We start from the raw sequence: 27,285 nt of genomic DNA, 5'->3' as shown, positions 1-27,285 counted from the left end.
AGGCTGTGGAAGCCCAGACAAGTCGCCAGGCCTGACACAGGGGACCTGAGTCATCGTCACCAGCCAGGACTGGGGCTTTGGTGGCAGAGATGCAAGGGAGAGAAATGATTCTCATTTTTTTTAAGGCACTGTTCCTCCCCAGAAATTTCTAACAGAACTGCATGCAAAAGACACACAATCTACTAGAATATAGACGACTAAATAGAAAGTAGGCTGTAGCTGAGGAAGAGCTTTCATTGGAGCAACCATATGAAGGGCTAATTATTTTACCTGATCTTGCAAATAAATAAGTATTTAAATTTACAAATCTGTTTAAAATATGTAAAAATGAGTTTGGTCTCCTAATGTAAAGTTGCCAGTGTTTCTTTACTACATTTCCCCCCATATATTCTCCACATTCTCACCCATGTACAAATAGCTATTTGTTAAGCTTCTTGTAACTTAAGAGGAGAGGACTTGTGTCTCTAGAAAGCCTACCATGAACCGAAGTGCTTGGTGCTTTTTGTACACAATCTCTTTTATTTGCCACAACAATATGATAAGGGATAATGGGGGAAAGATGGGGAAGTGTCATCAAGGAACATGTATAAAGGACCCATGAACAAAGCCAAGGTGGGTAGGATTGAGGGCAGGAGGTGAGGGTGGGTGGGGTGGGGGAGAGTGATGGGGGACAAATGGAGACAACTGCACTTGAACAACAATAAAAAAGGATATTATTGTCTGGAAATAATTTTACAGAGGGTCAGTAACTTTCCTGCAGTCACAGAATAAGTTAGTGTTAGAATCAAGATAGAGACCCACTTTAGTCTCCAAAGCTTACCTGTCTCCTATCATGTGGTACTACAGGGGGAGCTTTAGATGCAGCTGGGCCCTCAGAGATGCTCTATGAATCCTGTAAGAGGCGTTTACTGGGCATGCCAGTCTCTGAACAAGTCTGAATGTTGCTGGAAGGGCCAGGACTTTTTATATTCTAAGTGTCTAACACAATCTCTGGCACACAGTAGACCCTCAATCAATATTGGTTGCATATTCTTAGTGCTCAAATAGATGTGGTCTGTTTGACAATGTTTCCGCTAAGTCCACGGGTACATTGGAAAGTCATGTCTGACCTTTACTTGGATAGCCCTGAGATCTTACTTTTGATTTTGATTTTGTGATATAGAATGTGCATAAAGGAAAAGGGGTGTTGCCTTCAGATATGGCAGTCATTAAGAATTCGGTGAGATTCTGAATACCAATCTTCATATAGTGGATATGGGGTTCTAAAGAGACAAGGGTGTTTCTGGGAAACAAGGGTGGTGTTTTGTTTTTCTCCTCTTTTTCTAGATAAATTTAGGCTACTCGGTTGTCTCACTTAAACTGTCCTATTGTGCTTGGTGGCTTCCAATCCTAATATGCAAAGGCGTATTTAGAACACGTAATTCTTGAATTGAGCCTGTTCTGTTTTCACAACCTAAAACATTGTACATCATTCTCTTACATTCATGAGTTTTACAAATGTGAATTAGAAAAGTATCAGGCCTTAGGGGAAAGGTAGAACTGAACGGTGGCCCTCTTTTCCTAAGTTGAGGCAAACTGGCCAGCGATGCCATTATGGACATGGCTGTTCCTACAGCCCCCAGGAGAAGGAGTCATGTGGATCATGCCTGCATCTGTGCTCTTTTTCTGGAAAGTTCCCTCTCCCTGTTGAATCCAGTTGGATAGTTGATAACATGCTATGTGGTGAGAATCAGGAATTTTTCACACTGTTATATTTTAAAGAAATTGCCTTTATTTTAATTGTTTATCTAGACATGCCAATGGATATTTAGGCCACATTTTGAGCAGAAACTCACAAGGTGTTTTTATTTCCAAATCTCACATGTGTACACAAAACAACACAATTTTAAGAGTTTTCTTTAAAGAACAAAGCATAAGAAACACACAGTGAGATACAAGCTCATAACCAATTTTCAAATCAATGAGCAGATCTGATTCTACATGAGAAAAGGTTACAAAACAAGCCTGTCTTTTGTAGGAAGCGCTATATGGAGACAGTGTAGCAGGACACACCCAAAGTCCCTTTGCGGGAAATCTGAAGCAGGTAGAAACAGAGTGGGCTTTTACTTGGCCTCGCAGGGAGTTATGGGTAGGTTCCGACTATCATGGATGCTGTTAAAAGGGAAAGCTCACTTTGCCTATCACGTCTGGCAGTGTTATATATTCTCTTTCTCTCAACTTGATTTTAACTTTACCTGGCTTACTAAAAATAGCCCTTTTATTCCTTTCTTCTCAAGCTATGGAAGAAGAATGTGAAGACAAAGTTCATGGATGATCTACCAGCTGTGTCTCAACTAGTAACTGGTCTTTATATTGAAATATTGCAAGAGAGCCACTAGTAGGCAAGGAAAGAATATTTTCACATTCTCTCTCTCTTCCCCCCTTCTCTTTTTTGCCTAAAAATAGGGAACTGAAGAAACATCCAGATGGTTGAACAGAGGCCACAAATACATCTAGTTTATGCACCATGTCTCATTTTGCTTCATATTTTTATTGTACTAGTAGCTGCTTCATAGGCTTTACCATTGGATAAGATATTTGGTAGTTTTCTCTGTGAGTTCTTCTTTAAGGCCTAGCTGTAACATAAGCATTTTTGCTCTATAAACTTGAAACTACTAAAAACACCCCCAATATTATTTATTTAAGTTATAATATAAATATAATTTAAACAACGTCCATTTCCTAAAATCAAGGTAGAGCTAAAATAGCATTTTCTTTCTTATCTCTACTGTATTGCCCCAGTATTTGCTTTCCTTGATTTGATCTCATATACATTAAAAATAAGACTACTCAAAAGCCCTTTCTGCATCGCCAAACCAAAATGAGTAAGGTTTGGAAGCAGGAATACATTCAACATATTCTCTTTTGGGGCCCTACCAAGCTGAGAGCTTCAGAATATTAAAGCAATTAAGGGTGATCTGACAGTTCATAGTTATTACAGAGAAAAAAAAAGTTAGTGTTAAGTTTTCACAACTTCCCTTCTTACTCCTACCAACAATTTCAACATATCCATCCATTTCATGAAGTTCTCACACTTTCTTTAGTACCATCTGACAATCTCGCCATGTTTTTGAACCTATAATCAACATTCCAACATTTCCCCTAATCCTGAACTCAGCAAGCCTCAGTCTCTCTACAGGAACTTATTACCATCCAGTCAAGCTTCTAACATTTCATTTGTATGTTAGGAGGAAAAAAAGAAAGCTGCACTTAGGAAGTGAGTTAGCTGTCAATCTATCAGCCTGTGAAACAGGTTGATAGCGGCAGGAATGAGCACATCATCACCTTCCACTACCCCATTGTTTAAGGTTAAAAGAAAGGGACACTGCCAATTTTCATCTAACATTAGCTATGCTAGAACTTCTAAAGAAAATGTTCAATGCACAAACTTAAGCTGACCAGAGAAGAATGCTATAACAAGCTGATTTTACGGCCAAGGGTCTGCAGGAAAAAATGGCAACAAAATTTCCAGGCGATTCTGCTAGCTACAGCCAAGAGTAAGCATAATGATCTGCCAGAAAGGTAAGTTCCATCAGAAAACTAAAATATTTTCTTTACTTAAATAATGTTAAATTTAGCTAAACAGGTGGATAGTTGTTCACATGAAGTTAAAGAAAAAGAAAAAAATCCAGTTACTATTAACACCAAAGAAATGCACGCCAACCATAAACCAAAAGTGCTTTGGTACTGTAGTCGTAACAGACGGAAGTGTGGAAGGGGAGCAGGGAATGCCCTGACAGTTAGATGACAGGGTCACAGAAGGCTTGTGAGACCCGCTATGGTTGACACACTGCCATGGTCCATGACAAGAGTCACATAAACACAAGCTTGTCAGCTGGCTTGTTGAAACAGAATGTGCAACATCGCTGCATTGAAAAGTGACTTCAGGCTTGCCGAAGGGCCTCGTTGCTCTGAGGAAATGATGCTCAGTGCCATAGATGAAACACTATGGTCTCAAGCGGAATGCACGTGAAGTTTCCAAAATATTTCCTCAAAGACTTGGTTCAGTTTTGGTGGGTGACCTTAGCTGGAAAGCGAAGAGATGGACATGGGAAAGCAGTTCAGAAGGACATCTCTGAGGACTTACGTTGGGCAGCTTTCAGAAGATGAAAGATGTTTAAAGTTAAGGCCTTTATCTGCAAACAATAGTATATTAATAAACTCTATACCATATTTACAAATGCATTCTCTTGTATTAAAACTAACAGGATTCTGTTCACAGTGCCATTGTTTATACAGGTAGCAATCCCATAATACTCATGTATTTTGGCATGGGAATCAGTAGCGCTTGGTATTTACAGAAAGTGTACATGTGTGAATACAAAGGTCATTGAAACAGAGTTATTGATAAAAGACAGATTGGTTAATGGTGCAAAGGAATGACTGTACAGCACCTTCCCCTCGGATCAGATAGGAAACATGATTTCTTAAATTGAGAAGATGCCAAATCTTTGACCCAAAGTGGTGTAAAGTCAGTAACAAAACAATGAACCCCCTGTTCAAGTTTGGGTACACCGAGTAATCATAGTCTAAAGTTTTAGATCCATTGTCTAGTGCATAACATATAAAAGTTAAAAAGATTTATTATTATTTTATAATAATAATTATTATTAAAATAGAAGGTCCTTTCTCTCACGTTCTCTTTTGTGCTCTTGCACTTAAGACCAATATCCTTGGAGTTCCAAATATGCTGGTGTTTTTGTCATGCAGATCAGCAGCCAGATGGCAAATGCTAAAATGCTCTGGACTTAGGAACTGCTGCCTGTCACAGTGTGACCCAAGGCCCATGGGGGACATGGCAGAAGCACCTCTTTCTTTCTCCTCAGTCTTCTTCTCAAGGGGAAGGCCTGTCCCTGGATTTAGCTTCCGTATTACTGAATGGAGTCGCTTGTTTCGGCAGCTAATGCTGAGGTGACAAATGGCTTCTGTACACTTGGAGAAAGGAGGGGGGCAGGTAAGTAGGAGGAAGATGGCATTCTGAAGAGCCCCAGGATGAAACCCAGAGAGTGGCTGGGTTTGTGAGCAAGAAAGCCTCAGAGCGTCTGCCCTCTCAGGAGGCCTCTGCTCAAGGCGATTCTCACTCTCTCAGTGTACAGAGCAGGGGACAGGCCTGGGGGGCCCTACGGGGCGGTGCCTTCAGTCACAGTCTGCTCCTCATTCTCAGTCCCGCGGTCTGTGTGGTCCGGGCTGCCTCTGCCGCCGCTGCCGCCACTGCTTCGGTGTTGCTTGAGCAACAGCTTCTTCCACTGGGCTTTGTTGTGTGCAAGATGGCTTAGCATGTTCTCAGACAGGGTGCTGTTTCCGGTGAAACGGGCCCATTCCTTGAAGAGTGGCTCCACAATGTAGGTCATGAAACCTAAAACGGGCAAGGCCAAACTCATCACCACAAGGGCAGGGAAACCGACTTCTTTCCGTCTCACAAACACCACGCGGGCCCACTGCGTACTCGGCCCAGGGATATGATGGCAAACAAGACGTGGTCCCTACCCTCAGCTGAGGAGCATAAGATATGTGACCTTGGGATTGACACGTGACTTCTCTGTGCCTCAGTTTCCTCATTTGTAAAAAGGAACTAAGAAGGGTACTAGACCCATAGGGTTGTTATGACAATGAAATGATTTAACATGTGTAAAATGCTTAGAAAGCTCCTGCTACTTCGCAAACACTCAATAAATACTGGTTGTTATTCCCTGCATAGGAAAAAAGACATATACACAAACAAGCAGAAGCATGTCTGTGCTAGAACTAAGGAGGATGGGGCGGGGGGGGAAGAGCAGGAGAGGGACAATCACGTCAGGAAGGGGTGCATCATTGATTTAGACCATCTGAAGAATTCGTACATTTAGCCTATGGAACATCTTTTTCAGGATTATCATTTCATAGTTTTGTCTGACTTTCAATTATGTTAAACAACTAAGTGTAGGAAATGAAAGTTCATTCATTTTCAATGCAGATTTTTACCTGCATGAAAGTCTTGCTTCAACAGTTAGATAAGATGGTTTGATATTAGACTTCTTTGTTTGCATGTCTGTTCTCTTAAGTATTTTAGACTTTTTGCTTCCTAATCATATTTCATTCTAAATGTGTATTTCATCTTAAACATGATTTATTAAAGCCGAATCGTTAGAATCATCACAAACTTAGATATGTTCGGGTTTTATTGTATTTCCTTGAAAGGTAGTTGTGGAGAGGAGAGGCAAGTGGTTTTCAGCATTACAATTTTTCACCAACTCACCCTGCATGTGTATAGGCATGTGAATTATAAGGCTTGATTTCATTATCTTTTCATTGGACCAGCAGCAGCCACTTGGCCTTTGAGGATGCCATAGACAAGGGAAGAGGGACACCGCAGTGCAGAATACTACTGTTCATTTCCTCACTTTCTCATCTTATGAAATATAATTTAAATATTGTGAGATCATATTAAACAACCTAAATCTGAGGAGGAAAGTTAAGCCAGCGACTTTATGTACGCAATTTGATAAGGTTATATAGGGAGTCAGCAAGTAAGAATCTCATTCATGAATTTTCTTGCTTCCTATTCTTGAATTTCCTTCTCCTCCTTCACAATCTCCATATCTGATTTCTAGTATCTTTCATTTTAAGAGAGATTAGATATTAGATCTATAAAAAGATAGTTTGCAACACTATACAGTTTAAGATGTAAATATTTATCAAGTTTACCTTAAGTATAAAAAAGTTAAAAATGCAACATTTAAAAATCCAATACTTAAAAATTAACTCATTTTCTCTCTGAAGTTATTCTGGAATTCACCTCTGTGCTTCTACTTGTCACATATAAAGACCTCTTACAGTATATGGAAAAGCCATTTTAAAGTCTGAACAGGTATCACGAGGCAGTCTTTCAAGCGAAGGAAGGTTTTCGTTACAAATCTGCAGGATCAGGTTTGGGGACCTCCCACTGCTGCTACTCAAGTGCTGTAGTGACTTTGCCTGGATATTGTCCCCCTGAAGGGTGGGAGTGGGGCGAGGGAGAGATGGTAGCCTCAGAGTAAACAAGGCTTGAAGAAAAGCCTTTCTCCTCATCGTTCTATAGACTTCATCAATTAGAGGTTCATTTCTTTTACATCTTTTTGAAATACAGAGTTTGATGGAAAGAGAAGAGCAACGGGGGTGGGTGGGACGGGGAGATATGAAGTCCCAGGCCTCCCTGGGGGAATACGAATTACCCAGTGAGAAAATCAGGTCTAATCCTGAGATGGCACTTAGGAAATTCCCACCGTGGATTGGGACAGGGAATAGAGAGGGGACATTTTCAATCCCAGGGGAGTTAAGAGAGGAAAGTGCCGCATTACTCAGGACCCACTGGAAAAGCCTTTGCCTGGGAGGCTGAACCCCGCAGCTCCCACGGGACTCTGTTTATCTGTTTTTCAGCCAGATCTAGCCCAGCACACCACACCTCCCAACCCTGAACCTACACAGCTGGCGGGTGTGGAGCAGAGACAAAGATTTCTGTCCTAAGGGTTGTTTTCTAACCACTTTTTCCTCTTTGTTATCGGTTTGCTGGTTTAGCATCCACAAGATCTTCCTAGTCAGTCCCTGTCCCATTTTAAAAACAGGTATCTATGGTAACCACAGTTTCCTGAGCTGAAAATCAGGACATATGATCTGACAAAATAAGTGCGTTCTCATGACAACAGGACAGAATCTCTGAACTCGCGTTCGTTGGGAAATCCAGGTTCTGTGCTTAACAATGTGAATGTTTTTCTTTGGCAGTTCAAGATACCTTGAACGGAGCCTGGCAAATTTCTTTCTAGCCAGAGCTTAGTGGGGTGGGCCTGGGATTAGGATTTCGGTCAGGGCCTATTCCTTTTGTATCTATCGCATCTGCAGGGCCCCCATAATGGAAGCGGCCCTACAGGAGGGGCCTGGGTTCGGGGAAGCCACGCCTGCGCTTCTGCGCTCCTCCAGCAATTCTGTAGCTTCATCTGCCCTGGCTTCTTCCTGGGTTCAATTAAAAAAAAACAAACTAACAAAAAACCCTCTTCCCCTTTTTCAGGTAGAGGAATCACTTTAAGGGTAAAAACAACACAACACTATTAAGGGCAATTTGGAAAAGAAAAGGACAATGAATAATCTCATAATTCCAACATACCTATTTTAAAGTTTGTAGATTCCATTTGAATTTTTGTAACTAGATTAATTTTGTCCCTACTTTTTAGGATGATTTCATCACACTTTATGGGACTGTGGATTAGATTTGACCCTCAGTGACAGTGAGCATATCATTTTAACTTGTTCTGGTTTTCTTAATTTTAAGCTTATCTTTTTGGGTGGCCCCTTACCAGCCAATGTCAAGACGTTAAACTTTGAACCCTGTAAGGGTCTGCAACACCATGAATGAGTTAAGCTATTTGAGGTCTGTGGAAACTGGTGAAAAACATAAACTGGTACATGTCAGGACCATAGCTTACAAGTAAAAGAGTCAAGTTCTGAGTGGTTTTAATTTGAGAAAACTGCAAGGAGAAGAAAGACTTGCTTTATATGTAGGTGGGATAGGTAGAGTGTTTAAGGAGTGATAGACATTCTTACTGGGTCAAAAATATTTACCCCACTAAAATGCCTGAATTTTCCAGTTTGATTTGCTTCATGATCTCATATATAATGTATTAAAGTAATAGTTATTTTAGATTCATTAACATCACAGTTTAACAGTTTAGTGCAATTGGCTTTGGTGTGTGGTCCTAAGAAGATGAGACTGAAGATTAGTTTTGAAGGAGAGCGGAGGAGCATGGGACCCCAGGCCACAAGGAATAGCATGGCTGGCATGGTCTGCACCTGGGCTCTCGAGACTGAATGTTGGGGATGAAGCGTAGTTATCCAAACTAGGAGGGCCCTAAAGGCCTATTCTGCTGACTTCCCACCCTGTAAGTCCTAAAGAGAACGGGAGCCACTCTGCTCTTTGGTAGTGAATAGCTGATTCTTACAACTTTCCTTCTACTCTATTTGATTTTGATTTAATTCTGAAAGACAATGTTAATAAAGGTCAGTTAAAAGTCTATAGCAAAACCTTTACCCTGTTTTTCATAACTTCTCTATTGGTAATTACCTAGTAGATTAGTCATGATTAGAGCGCTTATTTGGACTCAGCCATTCACGGGGCATTGAGTAAATCTCCAGCTTGGGTCTTTCAGAAGTTGTGTGTAGATCTTCTTTTCTTTCTAACTCTTGGCAAAGGTGTCAAAATATTCCTTTAAAATTAAAATTGAATTCAACTCACCAATCTGTATACTAGGGACTGAATCTTTCTGTTGATTACAAAGAGGACTGATTTCCAGTTGAAATTTCTGTTCAAGGTCACCTAAGAAGAAAGAAGAAGAAACACATTGATAATCTGGAACTTATGAAATTGAGAGTTGATAGTTTTAACCACCTAGTGGGAAGAAATTATTCTGGGAATTACTGTTCTATGCCTTGTTACCCTTAGGAAGCCTTTAGCTTTGACTTGCTCTGCCTTGCTCTGGTAGTTTCTGTGAAAATTTAAAATTTCAGAGTGTCAATGACCATTTATAATAAGCTTGTTGTAAATAACTGTGCTCTGGGACTAAAGTACACTTTTGAACAAGCTCTATAAAAACAAGGGCAAAACTAATGGGCAATTTCCTAACATGAGATGCAAGTTCTGGCTTTAAGTTACAGGTTAAAAAAACAGATTTTATACTTCTTCCTCTCCTTTCACTCGTCCTGACCCTTGTCTGGCTTCACCTGAACAACCAGAAATAATAAGTAGGTAGAAAATGAAGGCGAGGGACCAGGAGTTCTCATCTGAACAGCGACCCAGTCGGCAGCCACAGAACTAATCAGAAATAAGGGTCTGATATCTTTCCTGCTGACTCCTTAGAATGTTACCTAGTGTAACTGAAGTTATAAAAAAGTATAAAGGGGGAGAGTGGTGGGGGGAAAAATGTAGACAACTGCACTTGAACAACAATAAAAAAAAGTATAAAGGTCAGAATGATATATTTCTTAATACATATGGCTTCTAGAAAGCCAAAGGAGAAATGCACTGTGCAAAGCTTTATCAAAATACTTTCAGTGATTCTTCCTGAGAATGAAAAATTGCATTGGGAAAAACAAGCTGGTTAATTAGTAGATAAGCTGGTCCTCAGAGACATTAATCAGGCTTACAGTTGTGAATAGACTCCTCTGAACTAGGGGAGATAAAAACATAACCTTTATGTTGTGCTCATTGTGTGCCAGGCACTGTTCTAAACATTCTACCTATGTAATTAATTTAATTATGTTTACCTATGTAATTCATGAATTATTTATATCCTCATAATAACCTCATTATAATCCCCATTTTCCAGATAAGGAAATTGAGATGAACAGAAAGGAAGTATGCTGACTCGAGGTCACATTGTTAGTAGAGACAGGAGCCTGGATTCCAACCTAGGAAGCCAGGCTCCCGCATGTCTACACTGAACTATTGATGCAGAACCTTAGGGATGCCACATTTCCACCATTTTCTCTGAGACAGCAGCCATGCCTTTCATTGCATCTTGTGCTCTGGTGATTGTCCAGAATGCTGTGAGGAAATCACTCTGGCTTAACCTGAGGAGTTCAGGGAAGACAGATGATGATTGCCTTCTGAGGGCAGGGCATGACATTGTTTAATACTAAAATGAATTCCTCCAAAGCCAGTTCTACTCCTCACCTTCATGTTTTTGTTCATTGCGATTTTTCCATTGAACTTGATGTTTTGGAAGAGTCATCTTTGATTTTTCCCTTTCTTTCACTCTCCATGTTGAGACATCAAATTCTGTTTATTCCTTTCTTGGAATATCTTTTCTTCCTCACTTTCACTCTGCCTAACTCTAATTTGGTTTCTTGATAACTCACCCTTAGTTTTTGCTCCTTAGCTAGTTGTCTTCCTTCAGTATTTCTTCTACTTCAATTACATATGTTGCTCTAAATGCACTTTCTATGAGAAAGTGTCATACTGTATTGCCTGGTATATATCGACACATCCTCTCATTTCTCACCTTCTAGGGGACAACCTGGTCTGCAAGGCAGGGATATGGTCCTGCCTCAAGGCCTTTGTCTGTTTACACTCTGCTCTGTGTAGACCAGTGCTGTCCAGTTGGATTTTCTGCCAAGATGGAAATGTTCTTTGCACTGGACACTACAGTAGCCTCTTGAAATATAATTAAAGATACTGAGGAACCCAATTTTCTATTTTATGTAATTTTAATTAATTACATAAATTACATAAATTAATTATGTGCCTCTGACTATCTGTTGGAAAGTACAGTGTACTACTCATCCTTCAATACCCAGCTCAGATTCTAGCTTCCTCAGCACTAGATCTTCTTCTCACCTCAGCCATGAGAGGGCTTCCAAATAGATCATTTATTCATTTACTTATTCAACATATATTTATAAAGGACTATGCATTCTAGACACTTTGTTAATCAATGTAGAGATTCAAAAGAGGAAAATTGCATAGTTTATTTCCTCTAGGAACTGTGCTGGTTGGTATTTTGAGGTTATGAAACATTAACTATACTTCTTTGTATCATTCATGACATCCCCAGTAAAGTTTGGCATATGGGGAAAATCACAGTGTTTCTGAGGATTAGACAAGGCTGGAAGCAGATGTTCAATGAAAACTTCTGGGATCTTGGTTGAATGAGATGATACCAGTCTGTAGTTACAACCGGAAAGAGACTCTACTTCCTTAAGGCATCGAGAGGAGGGGTAGAATCCTAAGAACTATTCTCAAAATTTAACACTGTTTTCCTAATTTACAGGATCTTATTTTCTTTCTCACTTTGTCCTCAACCTTGTTTCTATGGGGTTTCTTTTGCTCAACATCACAAATCATTAAAGAAACTTTGTCTGGCACTGTTAGCAGTCTCTGAAAGCCCAAATCCTAAACTAAAAGCCAGAATAAGATTAATCAAAATGATAAAAGTCATGTATATATAATTTTTAAGATACTAATTCAATATGGAGGACATGCACTTTGGATGACCAGAGAATCTGGTCTTCTCCTCTTAAACGGGCTGAACTTCTACTACACCACAATGCAATTAAATAACAAGGACCCAACAGGTTCCTTGAGAGTCTTGAAAGAAGACTCTAGTCTTCTTTCTCTGCCAGGAGACAAGCCAGAGCACAGGGCATGGAAGCTCAGCTTTAACAGTTACAAATGTTCCAGGTTGTTCCATCTTACAATACTGCACATGCATATATTCTTAGGACAACAACCCATTCTTTGCAAAGAAATCTTACAGATTATTTTTCTTGTTTGACCCCATTTACTCCACTTAGTTAGCAATTTTGATTCACCAACTGTGTGGCCATTATAATCTGCCCAAGAGACATGATTGCCGAGTTGCTCATAGTCCAAATACGGGTGCAAGATAAGCAAATGACAGGGTTAACTGCAATCAATGCCAACAGGAGCACATGCCTGAGTCAAACCAAGAGGGACAGAGTAGAATTTTTCCTCTGTCTTGTTGTTTGATTTCCAAGGATGAAGAACCTAGTCCTTCTTTGACTGTGCTTTTTCAATATTTTCTGTATCACACAGTAAAGAAAGTATTTATCTTATCTAATTTGAAACCTCTCTGCTCCAATTTCATTCTATTTTCCTTTGTTTTTCCCTCAGTGGAGATTTTATATCAGGGGCAACTAGAACTGATCTTTTGATTTGTAACCACTTACACCCAATTGAAGTGAAATTACACAGAGTTGTGGGAGCTACATGAGCACTTTTCCTCTGGGCGGAAGAGATGGTGAGCAAAGCCCTTTGTCCCCACATGAACCCAATCCATTCTGCTTTGTCTTCTGTCTTTGGGACCATTACAATGTCACTGACACATCTTTCGATGGAGGTTTCTCCAAAAGGCTCACTGTTGCTACTTGACCTCCCCACAGAGCTGGTATGTGGGACACTTCAGGCTTTATTTGTTCTCAGCCTCTCACACCTGATCCCGTCACTAACATCAGGGCACTGTTGTGCCTGAACAAACATCCTGAGCCCTGAAACTGGGCCTGAAGAAACAGGGCTGCGTTTGAAGGCCGATATCCCACCAGACGTCAAGGTCCTGCTCAAATTCATTGCCTTATTCCTGAATGAGGTTAATCTCTTAACAATTATACCCTAACCTGGAGCCATTTGACTTTTCATATATCTATTTGAGAGGATGAAGTCAATTCTTGGTCAGCTGTGCTCTATTTCATTATTAGCTTTTTTTAAGAAAGTGAGGGGAAGAAACACAAAAGGAGTTAAGTCCTGTCAGAGTGGAAAACATTGACCACAGATGGCATTTAGCCTTTAGGCTGCGGTCAGCTGATTAAAATGAAGGTCAGGGTAAAAATCAAACTGTCCCTCACATTTTTATATCCACAGAAGAAAACCATTAAAAAATACATACATATATCCCGTTTTCACTCACTTTTATTGCACCTCATTAGTACCTGTTTCCATAATAAGTCAACGTTATTTATTTTAAAATATTTTCCAAAAAAGGGATGGACGGTTTGCAAGAGAGGCAAAGGGAAAGGTTAGGATAATAAGAGTCGATGAAAGAACAAGTGCCACAATAGGTTAGCCATTTCCTGTTTTACTGGGATAACTGCCCAAGAGGAGGAGGGGCGGCGCAACTGCAGCCACAGGTCACAGCTCACCTTGCCTGTAGAACTCTTCACAGACCCTCTCACTCCACTGCTTGCTCATCTCCCAGATTCTGCAAGGATTGCAAATGTCAGCACACTTCAAGGCAATCTGAAAAGTGACAGGGCAGGGGGAGACTGTCAGAGCGGGATTCTTCAGGAGCAAATGCACCCCAAGCCCCAGGGACTTCCCCCCCGGCTCCCCCCCCCACCAGTGAGCCTCATGGTACCAGGCCCATATTCACACAGGGCCCCTCTGATGTGTCTCTTCAGGAAACACCACTTCTTCAGCACCACACAAACCCTTCATTCAGAACTCCCACTTTACAGCAGTGAGAAGGAGAGAAGAGCCACCGTCCAAGGACACGGAGCTTTCTGGAGGAGACCTGGGGTGGGCCGGCCAAGGAAAGCTGTGGCCTGGTTCCTTCTGCTGCCCCACCTCTCATGGGCAGGGTGGCCACAGGGGCCCCAGCCAGGCTCGAGTGGGATCTTTTGGACCTCACTCTCACAGTGGCCAAACAGACCAACTACATACATCGCTTTAATTATGTGTGTTTGTATTTATGCACCGGTGTCTCTGTGCATAAGCAGGCTCTGACTGCCAGCCGGGGAGCTAGGTCCTATCAAATCGAGGAGTGTTTTGTTTGCGGAACTAAATCAAGACCTCTTGGCTTGCTTCACACATGCCTGGATCTAAGATGTCTGCTTTCTCGGTTATGTCGACCCTGGGAGGGTTACCTTGAATTCCCAGACAAGTAGGTTCTGCCCCTTGCCACCAGCTGCAGAGACACTGCTGCCCAGGTGGGCTTCTGCCATGCACCCCGCCCACCAGCAAGGTCTGTTTTGACCCAGTTCCCTGGGATCGTGGAATGACTAACAGTGCTGGGGTCTGGGGGAGCCCGGGTCACATTAAGTTCCAAATTTGGTTGTTTCTTTATTTCCTGGTTAACGGAGGCACCAGTACATGCTGGAGTAGGTAAGGGGCAGAAGTCCCCTCCAAATTCTGCCCCCTGGGGATTCATTTGTGCCAACAAGTTCTCCTTTCGAAATGCAAGAGTTTAGGCCAAATCTTTCAGCGACTCACTATTTGGCCTGAGTCTCTAAAATCAGACACCAGGTTGATCTTTGTGGCAGTTAGGGAGGAGAAGACTAGTCTGGGAAGAAAGAAGGAGGGAGATACAGGGTTCCATGTGGGAGGAGAGCATCTCCTGGGAAGGAGGCGGCACTTAGGACAGCTAGAGGGCAGCATGGAGTCAGGGAGCAGAAACAGTGGTGCAGCTCGGTTGGCCATGCACTTAGGTCTCCTTGGTTAAAGCTGGTCTATTTAGATGAGTCCAGGGTCCATCCATTTAGTCAATTGTGCCAAAAGGAAGACAAGATAAAATTGAAGATCAAGAAAAAGGCTCCGCTTTGTACACCAAGTTAGAGTTCTACTCCTGGGGTCCACCCTTCTTGGTTTCATGTCACAAATGGCTTCTTGTCATGGAAGGATGCAGAAAGGGTTGGGCTTCACATGATTCAATTCACGCAGTTAAAACAATCTGTTTATTGGTGCCTAAAAATGTTAAGACTAGGTAAGCATGTTTGCGCCTCAGATGAAAATATGAGTTTAGGTAGTAAAAAGAAGTAAAGTACGGTTTGATTAAATATGTTTTAGGTAAAGGAAGGCTACTTGCTTCTGAATTTTTTATTTGAACCAAAGTTAAAATAATATATTTTTGTGTTATAGAAACAGTCTTTTAAAATTGCACAGGTATCAATTTTACATCAAGGCACAAAATGCAGTTGATTCTTATTGCATGCAATACCCAGTGGGGCTACCTTGGGTGAAGCAGTTACCAAAAAAGGAAAAAACAAGATACTATCAACTTACAGACCCAAAACCCAGATTCTTCTTGCTTGGAAACCACTTAAAAATTTCATGTGTCTCAAAGCTTTTAATAAAGTAGGTCACTGCTCTGACTTATACCACGGGAGATGCTCCATCTTCAATGTGCTAAAATTATTGATCGTGTCCCTAAGTATTTTCACCCAGCACGGGTAATGGCTCTATTGTTGTTATTTACCTGAAGCAGAAAATGCCTGTGGCGTCCATCCTCCAGTCGTAAGTCTTTATTTTGGAGGTGAGTCTTCAGTCGGGTCAAAAATTCATTCTGCCTGTTGATATCTGTTGCCAAGATCAAGGAGCCCAGCTGCTGTTCAATATCCTGTCTGTACCCACGAGAATGAAAGAGAAAACACACACACAAAGCAAATCCCTCTGAGGAAAGTGAGCGATTCTGCCATCATTGGGTGGCTTGTAATCTCACTTTTGCCTTTGACGCTGTTGATTACACAGAATCCCGGTCCCTCACAGAACAAGGGCAAGTCTCCCCCCAGCACCATCACTTCTGCCCTCGGACAGAAGATACACCAAGAACTTCAAAGAATGATCGAAACCTCAGATAAACAAAGAAAGGTATGGTAGTTTTTGCATACCCCTGGTTACTATGGGCGGAACAGCTGAAAGCCAAGTAGAAATGTATGTTAGGAAGGGCAATAAAAGACATGCACAGGAGTTTGGGTTGTGCTTTCATAGCATTCAAACTAGCTCAAACATTAAGAGTTGTATGGGGAAAGAAAGGAGTGTAATAACAGTAATAGTAATGAAGACACAGTAGTGACTGATACTGTGGAATGGAAAGATCCATCAACAGAAAAAAAAGATAGGCCGGAAAGAGGCACTGGGACTTAAAAAGGATAGTGGTTGATTAAAGCGCCATTATCAACCAGTAAACAAGCAATATAGTAAAAAAAAGGTGCAGAAAAAGTGGAATATTTTGGGAAAATAAAACAAATTAGAGCTTTACTTCATATATAAAAATAACCAATGAGAGGAAAGATTCATAACTATTTCTAAAATTTATCTTTAAAAATGAAAAATATGTAAGTAGAGTGCAGAGAGCATACATAGACAGTTCAGTGAATCATTATAAAGTAAACATTTTGTACTCATCACCCAGGTCAAAAATATTACCTGTACCGTAGAGGTCCCCATTATATCTCCTGTCACATCCTTCTTCTCCCAGTATTCAAAGTAACCACTCTTTTGATCTTTGTTTTAATAATTTCCTTGCTATTTTTAATAAATTTACCACCTATATGTGCATGGCTAAATAATATGGTTTAATTTTAACTGCTTTTGGACTTCAAGTTACACAGTAAATACTAGTTTGTGACTTGCTTCTTTATCTTAACATCATGTTTTTAAAAGTCATCCATGTTGATGTGTGTGCTGTCGTTCATCCGTTTTCATTGTTATATTGTTTTCCAGTGTAGTAATATTCTACAGTGTTTTCATCCATTCTTCTTTTGATGGTCACTTGAGTTGTTTTTGATTTTTGACTACCAAAAAAAATATGCCACAATAAACACCTTTATATACCTCCAGTTGTACATGTGCAAAAAAAAGTTTCTCTAAAACAATTGTAGTAATAAAATAAGATTCTCATTGCTTTATATTCTTACCCTTTACATCCCTTCATCAATTTGAAGAGTATGTCATGCAACTTTTTTTGGTTTTAATATAAATTTCCTTGATTACTAATGAGATTGGACATATCTCATGTGTTTATTGGCCATTGATATATCTTCTCTTGTGAAGTTTTTTTTTCTAGTCTTTACTCATTATTCTCTTGGGTTTCTCTCTTTTGCTTACTGATTTTAAGAGGTTTTTATATTTTTTTCAATAGTGGTCTTTTGTCAATTATGTATTGCAAATACCTTTTTCCATAATGTGGTTGTCTTTCTGTTTTTTCAAATAATGTTTTTGATATAAGGAATTAATATTTAGTATAGTTTAATCTGTAACTTTTAAATTTATGGTTAAGCTAATTCTTTCCTGAACTTACCTTGTATAGTTAACCTTTTTAAATCTTTACTTATTTTTTTTTTTTTAATTTGTTGAAAGAGAGAGAGGAAGGGAAGAGAGACAGTGATAGAGAGGGGGAGGGGGGGAGCAGAAGAGGGAGAGATACAGAAAGAAACATTGATTTGTTGTTCCACTTACTTATGCATTCATTGGTTGCTTCTTGTATGTTACCTGACCAGAGATTGAACTCGCAAGCTTGGCATGTCAGGATGATGCTCTAACCAAATGAGCTACCTGGCCAGGGCTTAACCTTTACTTTTAAAATCAGAAAAATTATTTTATAGCATTTACATGAGGATAGAAGGAATAACCATGATGATTATGATGATGATAACTTTCATTATAAAGTCCTTTCACATATATTATTGCATAACAATTATTCTTTTACCAAAAGCAATTTATAACACTGTATCCCACAAGACATGAAAAATATAGTACTCTTATTTGGAATCCATGAGCAGGAGTATCTCAGGAAACGAATACTAACTGAGGAACATGCAGAATTAATGCGGGTATTATAAGGACAAGTCCTCTGTTTTTCCTTCCCCCCTCCCCCAGTCCTCATTCTCTTTCTTTCCCTTCTCCTTTCTTCAGCTGAACACTGCCACCAACCTCTTCTTTTCTTCTCCTTCTAACTAGATTTCTTGTTCTAGTTTTTAGTTCTTTTTGCATTTTTTTGATCTTTGAAATTTATTATTTTAGTAAAAGGCATGAGTTTTTATGCAATGAATGAAGATTGGTTTTTAGTTCCTGGGAGTAAAAAGTTATCGGAACTGAATGAAGTTCCGCAAATTCAACAGTCCTCCGGGTGCTAGGAAACAGCCCAAGACATATCAGAGGGCCAGGAATAAATGCACGGGCCCAGAGCATAGTGCCTGTTCTATGGAGAGACATAACTTGGCCACTGACCTTAAGCTATGTGCCCCTCAGAAAGAAGCGCACAGAGATCTATTTATTTACTTCTCTCCTAGCTACCTCAGGTTCTGTGCATTTTAATTAAACAGATCAGAATTTGTCTTGGCCTTGGTAGGCACTACAGCAGCAAACTTGGGGCTACGTGGACAATGAGGCAGCGGCCCTGGATTTAGGAGGATTCGGCCTAAATCCCCGGCCTAACACACAGCAGACCAGGAAACCAGTATTTCCCATTCTGTTTAAAATACAAGAGACATAGGTAAATTAATGGTGAAAAAAATCACTGGGGCCAATTCAGTTACTTAACAAAAGACATTTTAGAAAAAACTTCCTGACTTCTATGTCCATTGAGACTGGCAATTATGATACAAACTTCATTGAACTAGTCTTAAAATGAGCTTGAGAACTCCCGTGTTCCTTTCTGATAAATATTTATTACTTGGGTCTACACAGGAGGACAATTTTGTTAACATAAAAGACAGGCATTTGGCAAAGCAGAGCGTTGATGCTGAGGAGTGTGAAAGCGGAGAACTGTTTATTCTCCTTTTCCTGACGTTAGGTCACAGACGATCTGAAGCCCTTTCAAAGCTCACAGAGAGAAGCTGGTTTCTGGGCTGCAGGGCTGACACCGAATCTCCCCTGACAGACAATACGGAGCAGAGGCAGGAAGCACAGCAAGCTGGCTCCCCACTGTTAACCCGGGGGGTCTCGAGCGTGTCCTAGAGAGGGCGGCTTATCTCTACTGTGGACATCAGTATGTTTCATCTCCACACTACTTACGTCATTTCCTTTGGCAAGTGAGCAAGAAGCCTTGATTCCCGAAGCATGCCGATTGTAGAGCGCCAGTGGTGATTCTCCAGCACTGACATGTTCTAGAAAGAAAATGAAAGCTGTCGATGAGAGAGAAGCTAGATACTGATCTTTCATGCTGAACACAGCTTCACTGGGGCCAGTATTTTCCCTCTTTGATGGCAAAGAGGCAGTCTGAAAAAGAAGCACAAAATAAAACCAACACAGGGTCTGTTCTCAAGGCTGCAGTGGTAAAGGGATAGTGGCCCTTGCTGACCCTACAGTGGAAGACCAAACGATGGTCTATGTCTAATGTTGTTCACTCCTGCTGTGGCCCAATGTTTTTTGTGTGTTTAAAAAAAACCTATTTATTTATGTATTTTTAGATAAATTGGAAGGGAAGGAGTAAGAGAGGGAAAGAAATATTGATGTGAGAGAGAAACAGCGATTGGTTGTCTCCTGTATATGCCCTGACCGGGGACCAAACCCACAACCCAGGCATGTGGCCTGACCGGGAATTGAACCGGTGACCCTTTGCTTTGCAGGACGATACCCAACCAACTGAGCCACACTGGTCAGGGCCTGGCCTCTGTTTTGGATAGCTTGGTCAGGCAATAACCAATGTAGAAGAAAGAAAGTGAAGCAGATACAAATAGGTAGTAATGGATATCATGGGGCTATGTGCATCATGTAAGTCAAGATCATATTAGTCAACCAAGCAGAGGCAGGCCTCACAGCCTCTAGTCTACTGCACTGACCATTGTTTCTCAACGCTCAAAAGAAACCTTCTCTATAAACCACCTGGGCACTGATGAGGTACTCAGGCTTCTGAGTCCCAGTCCATAAATACGGTTTTGATTAGGTAGGTTTGTGCTGATTAATTTTATGTACACTAAGGTTTGAGAACCATTGCCAAAGAGGCAGTTCTGTCAATAAGCTTTGTGACCTGGTATATTGGCATTTAGCCTAGTAGGTCTCAGTTTGAATCTACAATTGCTTCCTTGTTCAATTATCTTGATATTTCTTTCCTTGTAGGAACCTCTACTATGTTCAGTCTCTCCTTTGACCTTACTGTTACCTTAAATATGCTGCCTGTCTGAACATTAGCTATTTAGATAATGATTAGTTCTTACAATCCAGTGTTTTTTCTAATTAGCAAACATTATGGCCTTACCATTGACATGATACATGTAGAATGGAATGTTTCTTGCCCCCCAGAAATTGCTGTGTTCTATATCCTTACTTGTGTATTGATCCTCCATTTTGTTTCAAGAGGGGTTATGAATATAGAACAAATACAGGAAGAAAGCATTCATTAAAAGTGAGGAGAAAGTATATGATTCTGCTTAAATGAGATACCTAGAGTGGTCAAGTTCATGGAGATAGAAAGAATGGTGATTGCTAGGCCCGGGGGAGTGATTATTCAATGGACACAGAGCTTCGGTTCTGCCAGATAGAAAGAGCTCTCGAGAAGGATGGTGGCAGAGATGGAACAACAACGTAAATGCACATTCGAAATGGTTAAGATGGTAAATTTTATATTGCGTTAAAGTGCCACAATGAAATGAAAAGGTAAGGGGACTACATGGAGCCTGGGGAGGCACTGAAAAATATTCCCTTGTTCAGCCCCATTGTCTATAGCTGAACCACCCATATAATGCTCCACTTTTTTGGGAAACAAGAAAAGAGAACCTCTGTGAGTAACATAATCAAGGATCTATTAGGGAAAAGCAAGGTTCAAGAATACTGCCACTATTTTTGGTTCTAAACCCAGATAGTAATTCCTGTCCATGACTTTGTAGAATTGAGCTTCATGAGGCAAGACTCTTATACAGACCCTCTGTATAGGCTGTTTTACTGGTATGCATTTCTCTCCTTGCCAAGGAGTCATTATTCATTATTTATCACCTGACCGGGCTGGAACCAGTGATGAGATTTTGCTATTTTTATCCACTGGTCTATTATCTCCTTTTGGGCATAAGCCACACACAACAAAAGAGAATGTTTATTAGAAATAACATCCTAGACTAATTTGTTTTGACCATGAAGATTTATGAGAGCAGAGAGTGATAGGTCAGCGTGATGTAACAGATGTTCTATCTCGTGGTGACATTTGATTCAGTAACTCATGAGCATTCACTTGCAAGGCTAATTCAAGTAGATATGGAAATGAGTGTCTTCATGTGAGTTTTTCAAGGGGCTGGAAAACTGGAACAAGACCTAATAATAAATGACACCATCTCTCTGATGAGTGGAACAAAAGTGTCCAGAGGATTGCTTTAAGCATTGTTATTTATGCCAGCCTGATTTAAGATCTTCATTAATCATCTTCCCAAAGACAGAATAAAAGGATACTTGGGAAATTTGCTGGTGGAACCATATTTGGAGATGAACACCAGGGAGATGGAAAGAAATTGAGTGGGCCTGGAAGCTGGCACAGAATGAAAGACAATAGAGTACACGATTATAAACACAACCTTCCTGGGAGCAGTCTCTATAAATAAAAGTATGTTTTGTCTGGAACTGTGTTGGAAGTAGGGGTACTTCATTGGATTCCAGAGAATAAGAAAGAAGGACAGCATGAGGGGAAGGAACTAACATTTACGAAGCACCCCGTTTACATGGTCTCATTTAATCTTTACATAGCTCTCTACTATTTTTATCATTAACTCACAGGTAATAAAGTTTCAGGTTTCTCTGAGAAGCCACATGGCTAGTGAGTGGCTGAGGAAGGCCTTAAACCCTGGTCTGCCAGTTGTCAAGCCTGAGGCTTCGCACATACCCTTTGCTGCCTCCCAAGAATTTCCTGTGTGTGGCCACGCCGGGGCCTTCAGAAGCCTGAAATGTGCGCACTTTTCATGAATGCCTGTAGTGATGCTCACTTTTCCAAAGGTTAGGTATCATTGCTGCTTTAAAAGTCTATGGTGGGTTGTTTTAATTCTATGTTAGTTTCTACACCCAACCTGGAATCTTTCCCTCCAAATTTGGTTTCATTGAGAAAAGCCCTGTAATCTGAATGCGATTAGCTGAGTAGATTTAGGCTGTGCTGGGGGAGAAGCCATCCCTCAGTCACTCTCAGACCTCACATCCAATCAGTCGCTGAGGCCTGCTGGCTCCTCCAACATGACCTCACGTATACCCATCCCTTTCTTCCATTGCTGCGATCTGATTTCAGTGCCTTATTATCCTTAATGTTCCTTCCTTCAATCTAGCCTCCCTAAAGCTGCCAGAAAGTGACTTGCTGATTTGACAGAATTTTCTGCCACCTCCCTAATCAACAGTTGAAATATAAACTAATATTATTTTGAGCATTACTATCATGCCAAGTGTGATGGCAGGCACAGGGGACCCACCGATTAATAAGATAAAATTGCTGCTCCGGAGGAGCTCACCTAACTTCACTATGCCATGCCATCGGCTTATCTGGGTTTCCTGCTCCAAGCCCCACAGTGGTTCTCCATCAGGTAAATTAAGCCCCATTCCTTAGCTCAGCATTCAGTGCTCTCTGAAGATTGTCCCAACTACCATTCTGTGCCCATATATTTGAAAAAATTGAATACCTTTTCTTTTCTACAAAGCTCTTATAATCCAGATAAGTGATGCCATATTAATAAGACTATGATTTATTATTGATAGAATTATTATCAATATGAATGGCCTTTGGCCAGTTTTGTGCCTCCCTAGGTAGTTTGTTTTTAAATCTTCAAAAACCTCTTTCTCTGTGTTTACTTATTAAACTACCACCTGTCTTTCAAAGTCCCCTTCAAATACGCCATCTACAGAGCCATCTGGAAATCATTTCAGTCAGAGAAAAACTTGCTGTCCTCTGAGTTCTGTAGCACTTTCTTTGGCCACCTCAAGTCTTGAGCCCACTGGACTCAGTCCCGTTGATGTGTATAAGAGGTGTTCATGCATTTCCTTTGCTTCTTACTAAATTATAAGCTACATGCGAGTAGGAAGCCTGTATTGTTCCTTTGTAGCCACTGAACTTTAGGCCTTGCACAGAGAAAGCGCTGTCTTTTAATTTGCGAATTAAGTCACTGAACAAATGACTTGATTTCATTCAACAAATACATTGCGTATGTTCCAGGCATTGTAACATGTGCTTGAAATACGTCAGTGAACAAAACAGTCAAGGGACTAGTGGTGGTAGGGATGTGGAGAGAAAGATAATAAACAATAAACATAATAAATACTTTCACTCTTGAGAAAAATCGTATAGCATCTCAGATGACATGACAGTAACTGCACGGACAGAAGGAAAAGAAGGGCAGAGTAGTGGGAATGTGACAGTCATTTGGGTTGGGGCCGGTAAGGTAGTTGCAGGAAAAGGTATGATTTGAAAGAAGAGTTGAAGGCAGGAGGGAGCTAGCTCAGGGAAAGAGGGTTCCACAGGAACCCGCTGGAGTCAGGCCCGGGGGTCGGGGCTTGGCGGGGGGTGCAAGCAGTCAGGGGGTCAGTGTACAGAGCGAGAGGGGAAGCATGAGGCAGGAAGTCAGAGAGTCAATATATGGCCTTCCGGCCATTGGACAGGTTTTGATTTTTAGTCTCCGAGAAATAAGGGGCCCCTGCAGGAGTCTGAGATCATAAAGTTTTTGAAATGATAAAACTTACCATTTAAATAAAGTCAACTTTGGCTGCTATGTGGAAGGCAGACTTTGGTAGGCGTAAGGGCTAAAGCAGGAGAGAAGGCTGTTTGGGGGTGACAACCGTCATCCAGGCAAGAGATGACAGAGGCTGGGACAAGGGAGGTGGTGGTGGTAAGAGTGGTTGGTTTCTGGACCTGTAGGAGGTCAATGTGTCTGGACTGAGCAACCGGAGGGATGGCATGGCTATTACCCGGGATGGGAAGGCTGCAGGTGGAGCAGGTTTAGAGGATCAGTGTTGGACATGTTGAGTTTGAGATACTGATTAGGCATGTGGACATCATCATAGAGACATCAAATAACCAAAGTAGTAACAACAAGAAAAGAAAAGTGGAAGAGTCACTCAAGTGAGGTTGTAATTGTGGGTCAGAGGGAGAATGTCACATAAAGGGAATGACTGAGCTGATTAATCATTTTGAATGTCTCAGGTTTAAGATCAAGCATCAGGTATAGAAGAGACTCCTGTGTGTGTATCTCCTAAATCCATTTTCTGTTCCTACTTACTCACAGAACCTCAGTTTTTTACGGTCTCATGGCTGTGTAGTATAAAGATAACATTTCCTGGACCTCTTTTACAATTAGGGGCATCATTTCGCTACTTTCTGACCATTAAATGTAAGCCGAAATGTTGTGTGAGATTTCCAGGAAGATTGTTGAAAAGGAACTGACTCATCTGGGAGAGGCCTCTTTTTCCTTTTTCATTTTCCTACAGTTTTCCACTGTTTGGAACTCAGCAGGAATGGCTAGAGCTCCAGCAGCTGTCTTGGGCAATGAGGACAAGTGTCACACCCTAGTGATGACAGATGGTAGAACTAGAAGGATTCTTGTCCCTCATTCTTAATTGTGTGAGGCCACCATGCCTACTCTGGACTATCCAAAATTCTTTTTATGAAGGATAGAAATAAATTTCCCTCCTTGTGTAAGTCACTAACACAGTAAGTTATTTAAAGTTATCTTGTCTTCCCTATCATTCTGAAAGAGTTAATGAAAAAAACTTCTCAATGCCTTGATCTTTAATAGAGTTCAGTGGGTTTTTTTAAAAAAAATAAGAATGACAAAGAATTTTATAATTTCAAAAATGAGTGAGGAGAAATAACCTTAAAGTAAAACACAGGTATGTGTGCAAGTGCTCACAACACACATGCATGTGTTTGCACACATACACACTCCTTTTTTCTGAGATAAACCACTAACCACCTCGTAGGAAAGACTTTCCTGAGACTCCAAAAGAACTGACATCTTCCTTTTCTAGCTCCATGCCCCTAACTCAAGCTTCCATTCCAGCGCCTAAAATACTGTGGAACCACTTCGTTCACTGGCTTTGCTCTGGAGTCGGTGATCTTCACAGGTTTGTTCATTTACTCTTGAAAATAATTTTGAAAAATTATGCTCTCTCCGTACTTTTTGAATTGATATGCAAAATCACAAATTTCAATGGTAACAAAAGATGTAATGTCTTGCATATTTATGAATATTTTATTTTAATATAAAGTCACTATAGTACTCTTTTATGTATTACACATATCTAATAGTATTTAATGCCCATTTATCACCCATTGGAAAAAACATATGAAAAATTTATTCTCTAAGTCAGCAATTTTAAGTTGATTCTTTTCTCTCTAGAATTTATATTTCCATTCTGTTTCCCCATAGAATTTTATTTCATGTAATATAATATATTTTATGTGTGAAATTCTTTTATTGTCATCCTATCACATTTGTCTGTATGTACATTATGTAAGTATGTAACAAAAATAAGTATGTACATTAAAATTTTAACTTAACAAATTTTCCTAACAACAGTCTCTAAGTAGTAAATGTTCTTCAACCTTGAGTTTACAGTGTAATGGTTATTAGTAACTGATCAAAATACATGTATATTACAAATTGGAAAAAAAATAATTTGCTTAAGAATAAGAATTTATTGGAGATGCATCTGTTTATGAGATGTCTGGGAGAGTTATAGTTCCTCAATTACAGGAGACTTCTTTTAGTATTTCCTGCTGTTCCTTTGGTATTTTTTCACAGTGACGTAGTGTACGATGTTGGTACAATGGAGCAACATGCCATATGCATCAGGGGTAAGAGCTGTGTCTTTCTTTTGTAAAGTGGAAACAGGGGGATTGTGAAGGAGGAGTGGAAAAGCGGAACTGGCTTGATTGCCCTGCAAGCACTTTCCAGGCAGGTCAGTTGAAGGGCCTGCCGGCGGATTTGTTAGCACTATTCAGGCCCACGTCTCCTGGGGAAGTCTGGGTGCAGCCCCACAGGCACACACGCCTCATCTGAAAACTGCTGCCATGCCTGATTGCCCCTGAGAACAGGGAGCATATCTTATTCATCTTTGTGCCCAGCATGTGGCACAGTGCCACTTAAAAAGTAAATATTTGTTGAGTGGATACTGAATAATTAATTTCTGAAACCTAAAAGTTTGGTAGCTGCAAAAATTTAAGTCACTGCTAACAGAAAAAGAGTCCTGTTACATTTTTGGTTCATAGCTGATAGAAGCCAGACTTGGGATCTTTTGTTGTGAAATTATTACAGCAATAAATTTTCTCCTACTGCTCATTCACAGACAACTAGGCTCAGGTAAATGACCCCAGAAGTAACATATATCAGATAGACCTTGTCAATTACAAGATAAGAAGAAAATCATTATAAGGAATTTTTCCGTGAACACTTCTCATTCTTTATGGTGAAGGGTAGCAAGGATGTAACAATCACTTAAAAAGAAGGCTTTTAGGACAAAGATATGTCTGGGGTGAGATCAAAAAGATGAGTGAGTTTGAGAGAAGTCAGAGAGTTCAGGCAATGTAGAAGGAATAGATTTCATGAAAATAGGCAGAAGAAAGAGCATATGTTGAAGGTCTGTAAGCAAGAGGGACACTATATCTTCCTTCCTGTTTTTTAATCATTGAAAATTATCACTTTTTAACATATTACACGTTTTGCTTATTTTCTGTTTTCTCTGGTAGAAAGCAGGGATTTTACTTGTTTTGTTCATCTCCTCTACTCCCAGCACTTGGCATGTATTATTTAGCACTCAGTGAATTATTTGTTGAATGAATAAAACAATGAGGGATAGGTTTGGGACTTGGAAAGTAGTTCAGACTGGATGATGCGTAAATGCCTCTGAGTAATGATAGGAAGTGAAGCTGGAAAGTGCAGCAGGGTCAGATTTTAGCAGGATTTTTCCAGTGTTAAGACATTTGGACCTAATCCTGAGGGCAACAGGATTTTGGGCAGGCAACGATGGGTCAGATTTGAGTTCCAGCAGAGGAAAGGTTGCAGGAAGGCCAGCCTGAATGTAGACAAGAGAAGGAAGGCGTTGAGGCCCTGCACCAG

The 27,285-nt window shown here is 40.5% G+C and overlaps 1 protein-coding gene across 2 annotated transcripts in view; it reads right to left on the bottom strand.

Moving 5' to 3' along the window:
* Positions 1-1,661: 1,661 nt before the first annotated feature.
* Positions 1,662-27,285, bottom strand: part of PDE7B (phosphodiesterase 7B) — a 289,994-nt gene continuing 264,370 nt past the window's right edge. For both annotated transcript variants that reach the window (XM_054570006.1, XM_054570007.1), the window contains 5 exons: positions 19,289-19,380; positions 15,750-15,894; positions 13,699-13,795; positions 9,281-9,361; positions 1,662-5,395 (listed from right to left, as the gene is read on the bottom strand). In XM_054570006.1, coding sequence (XP_054425981.1) covers positions 5,160-5,395; positions 9,281-9,361; positions 13,699-13,795; positions 15,750-15,894; positions 19,289-19,380 — 651 coding nt within the window. In that variant the 3' untranslated portion in view covers positions 1,662-5,159. The remainder of the gene's footprint in view (positions 5,396-9,280; positions 9,362-13,698; positions 13,796-15,749; positions 15,895-19,288; positions 19,381-27,285) is intronic.

Source organism: Pteronotus mesoamericanus, unplaced genomic scaffold (genome assembly GCF_021234165.1).
Source record: "Pteronotus mesoamericanus isolate MK-2021 breed Mesoamerican mustached bat unplaced genomic scaffold, CSHL_Meso_final contig_20, whole genome shotgun sequence".
Lineage (NCBI taxonomy): Eukaryota > Metazoa > Chordata > Mammalia > Chiroptera > Mormoopidae > Pteronotus > Pteronotus mesoamericanus.
This window is presented reverse-complemented; position numbering and strand designations above follow the sequence as displayed.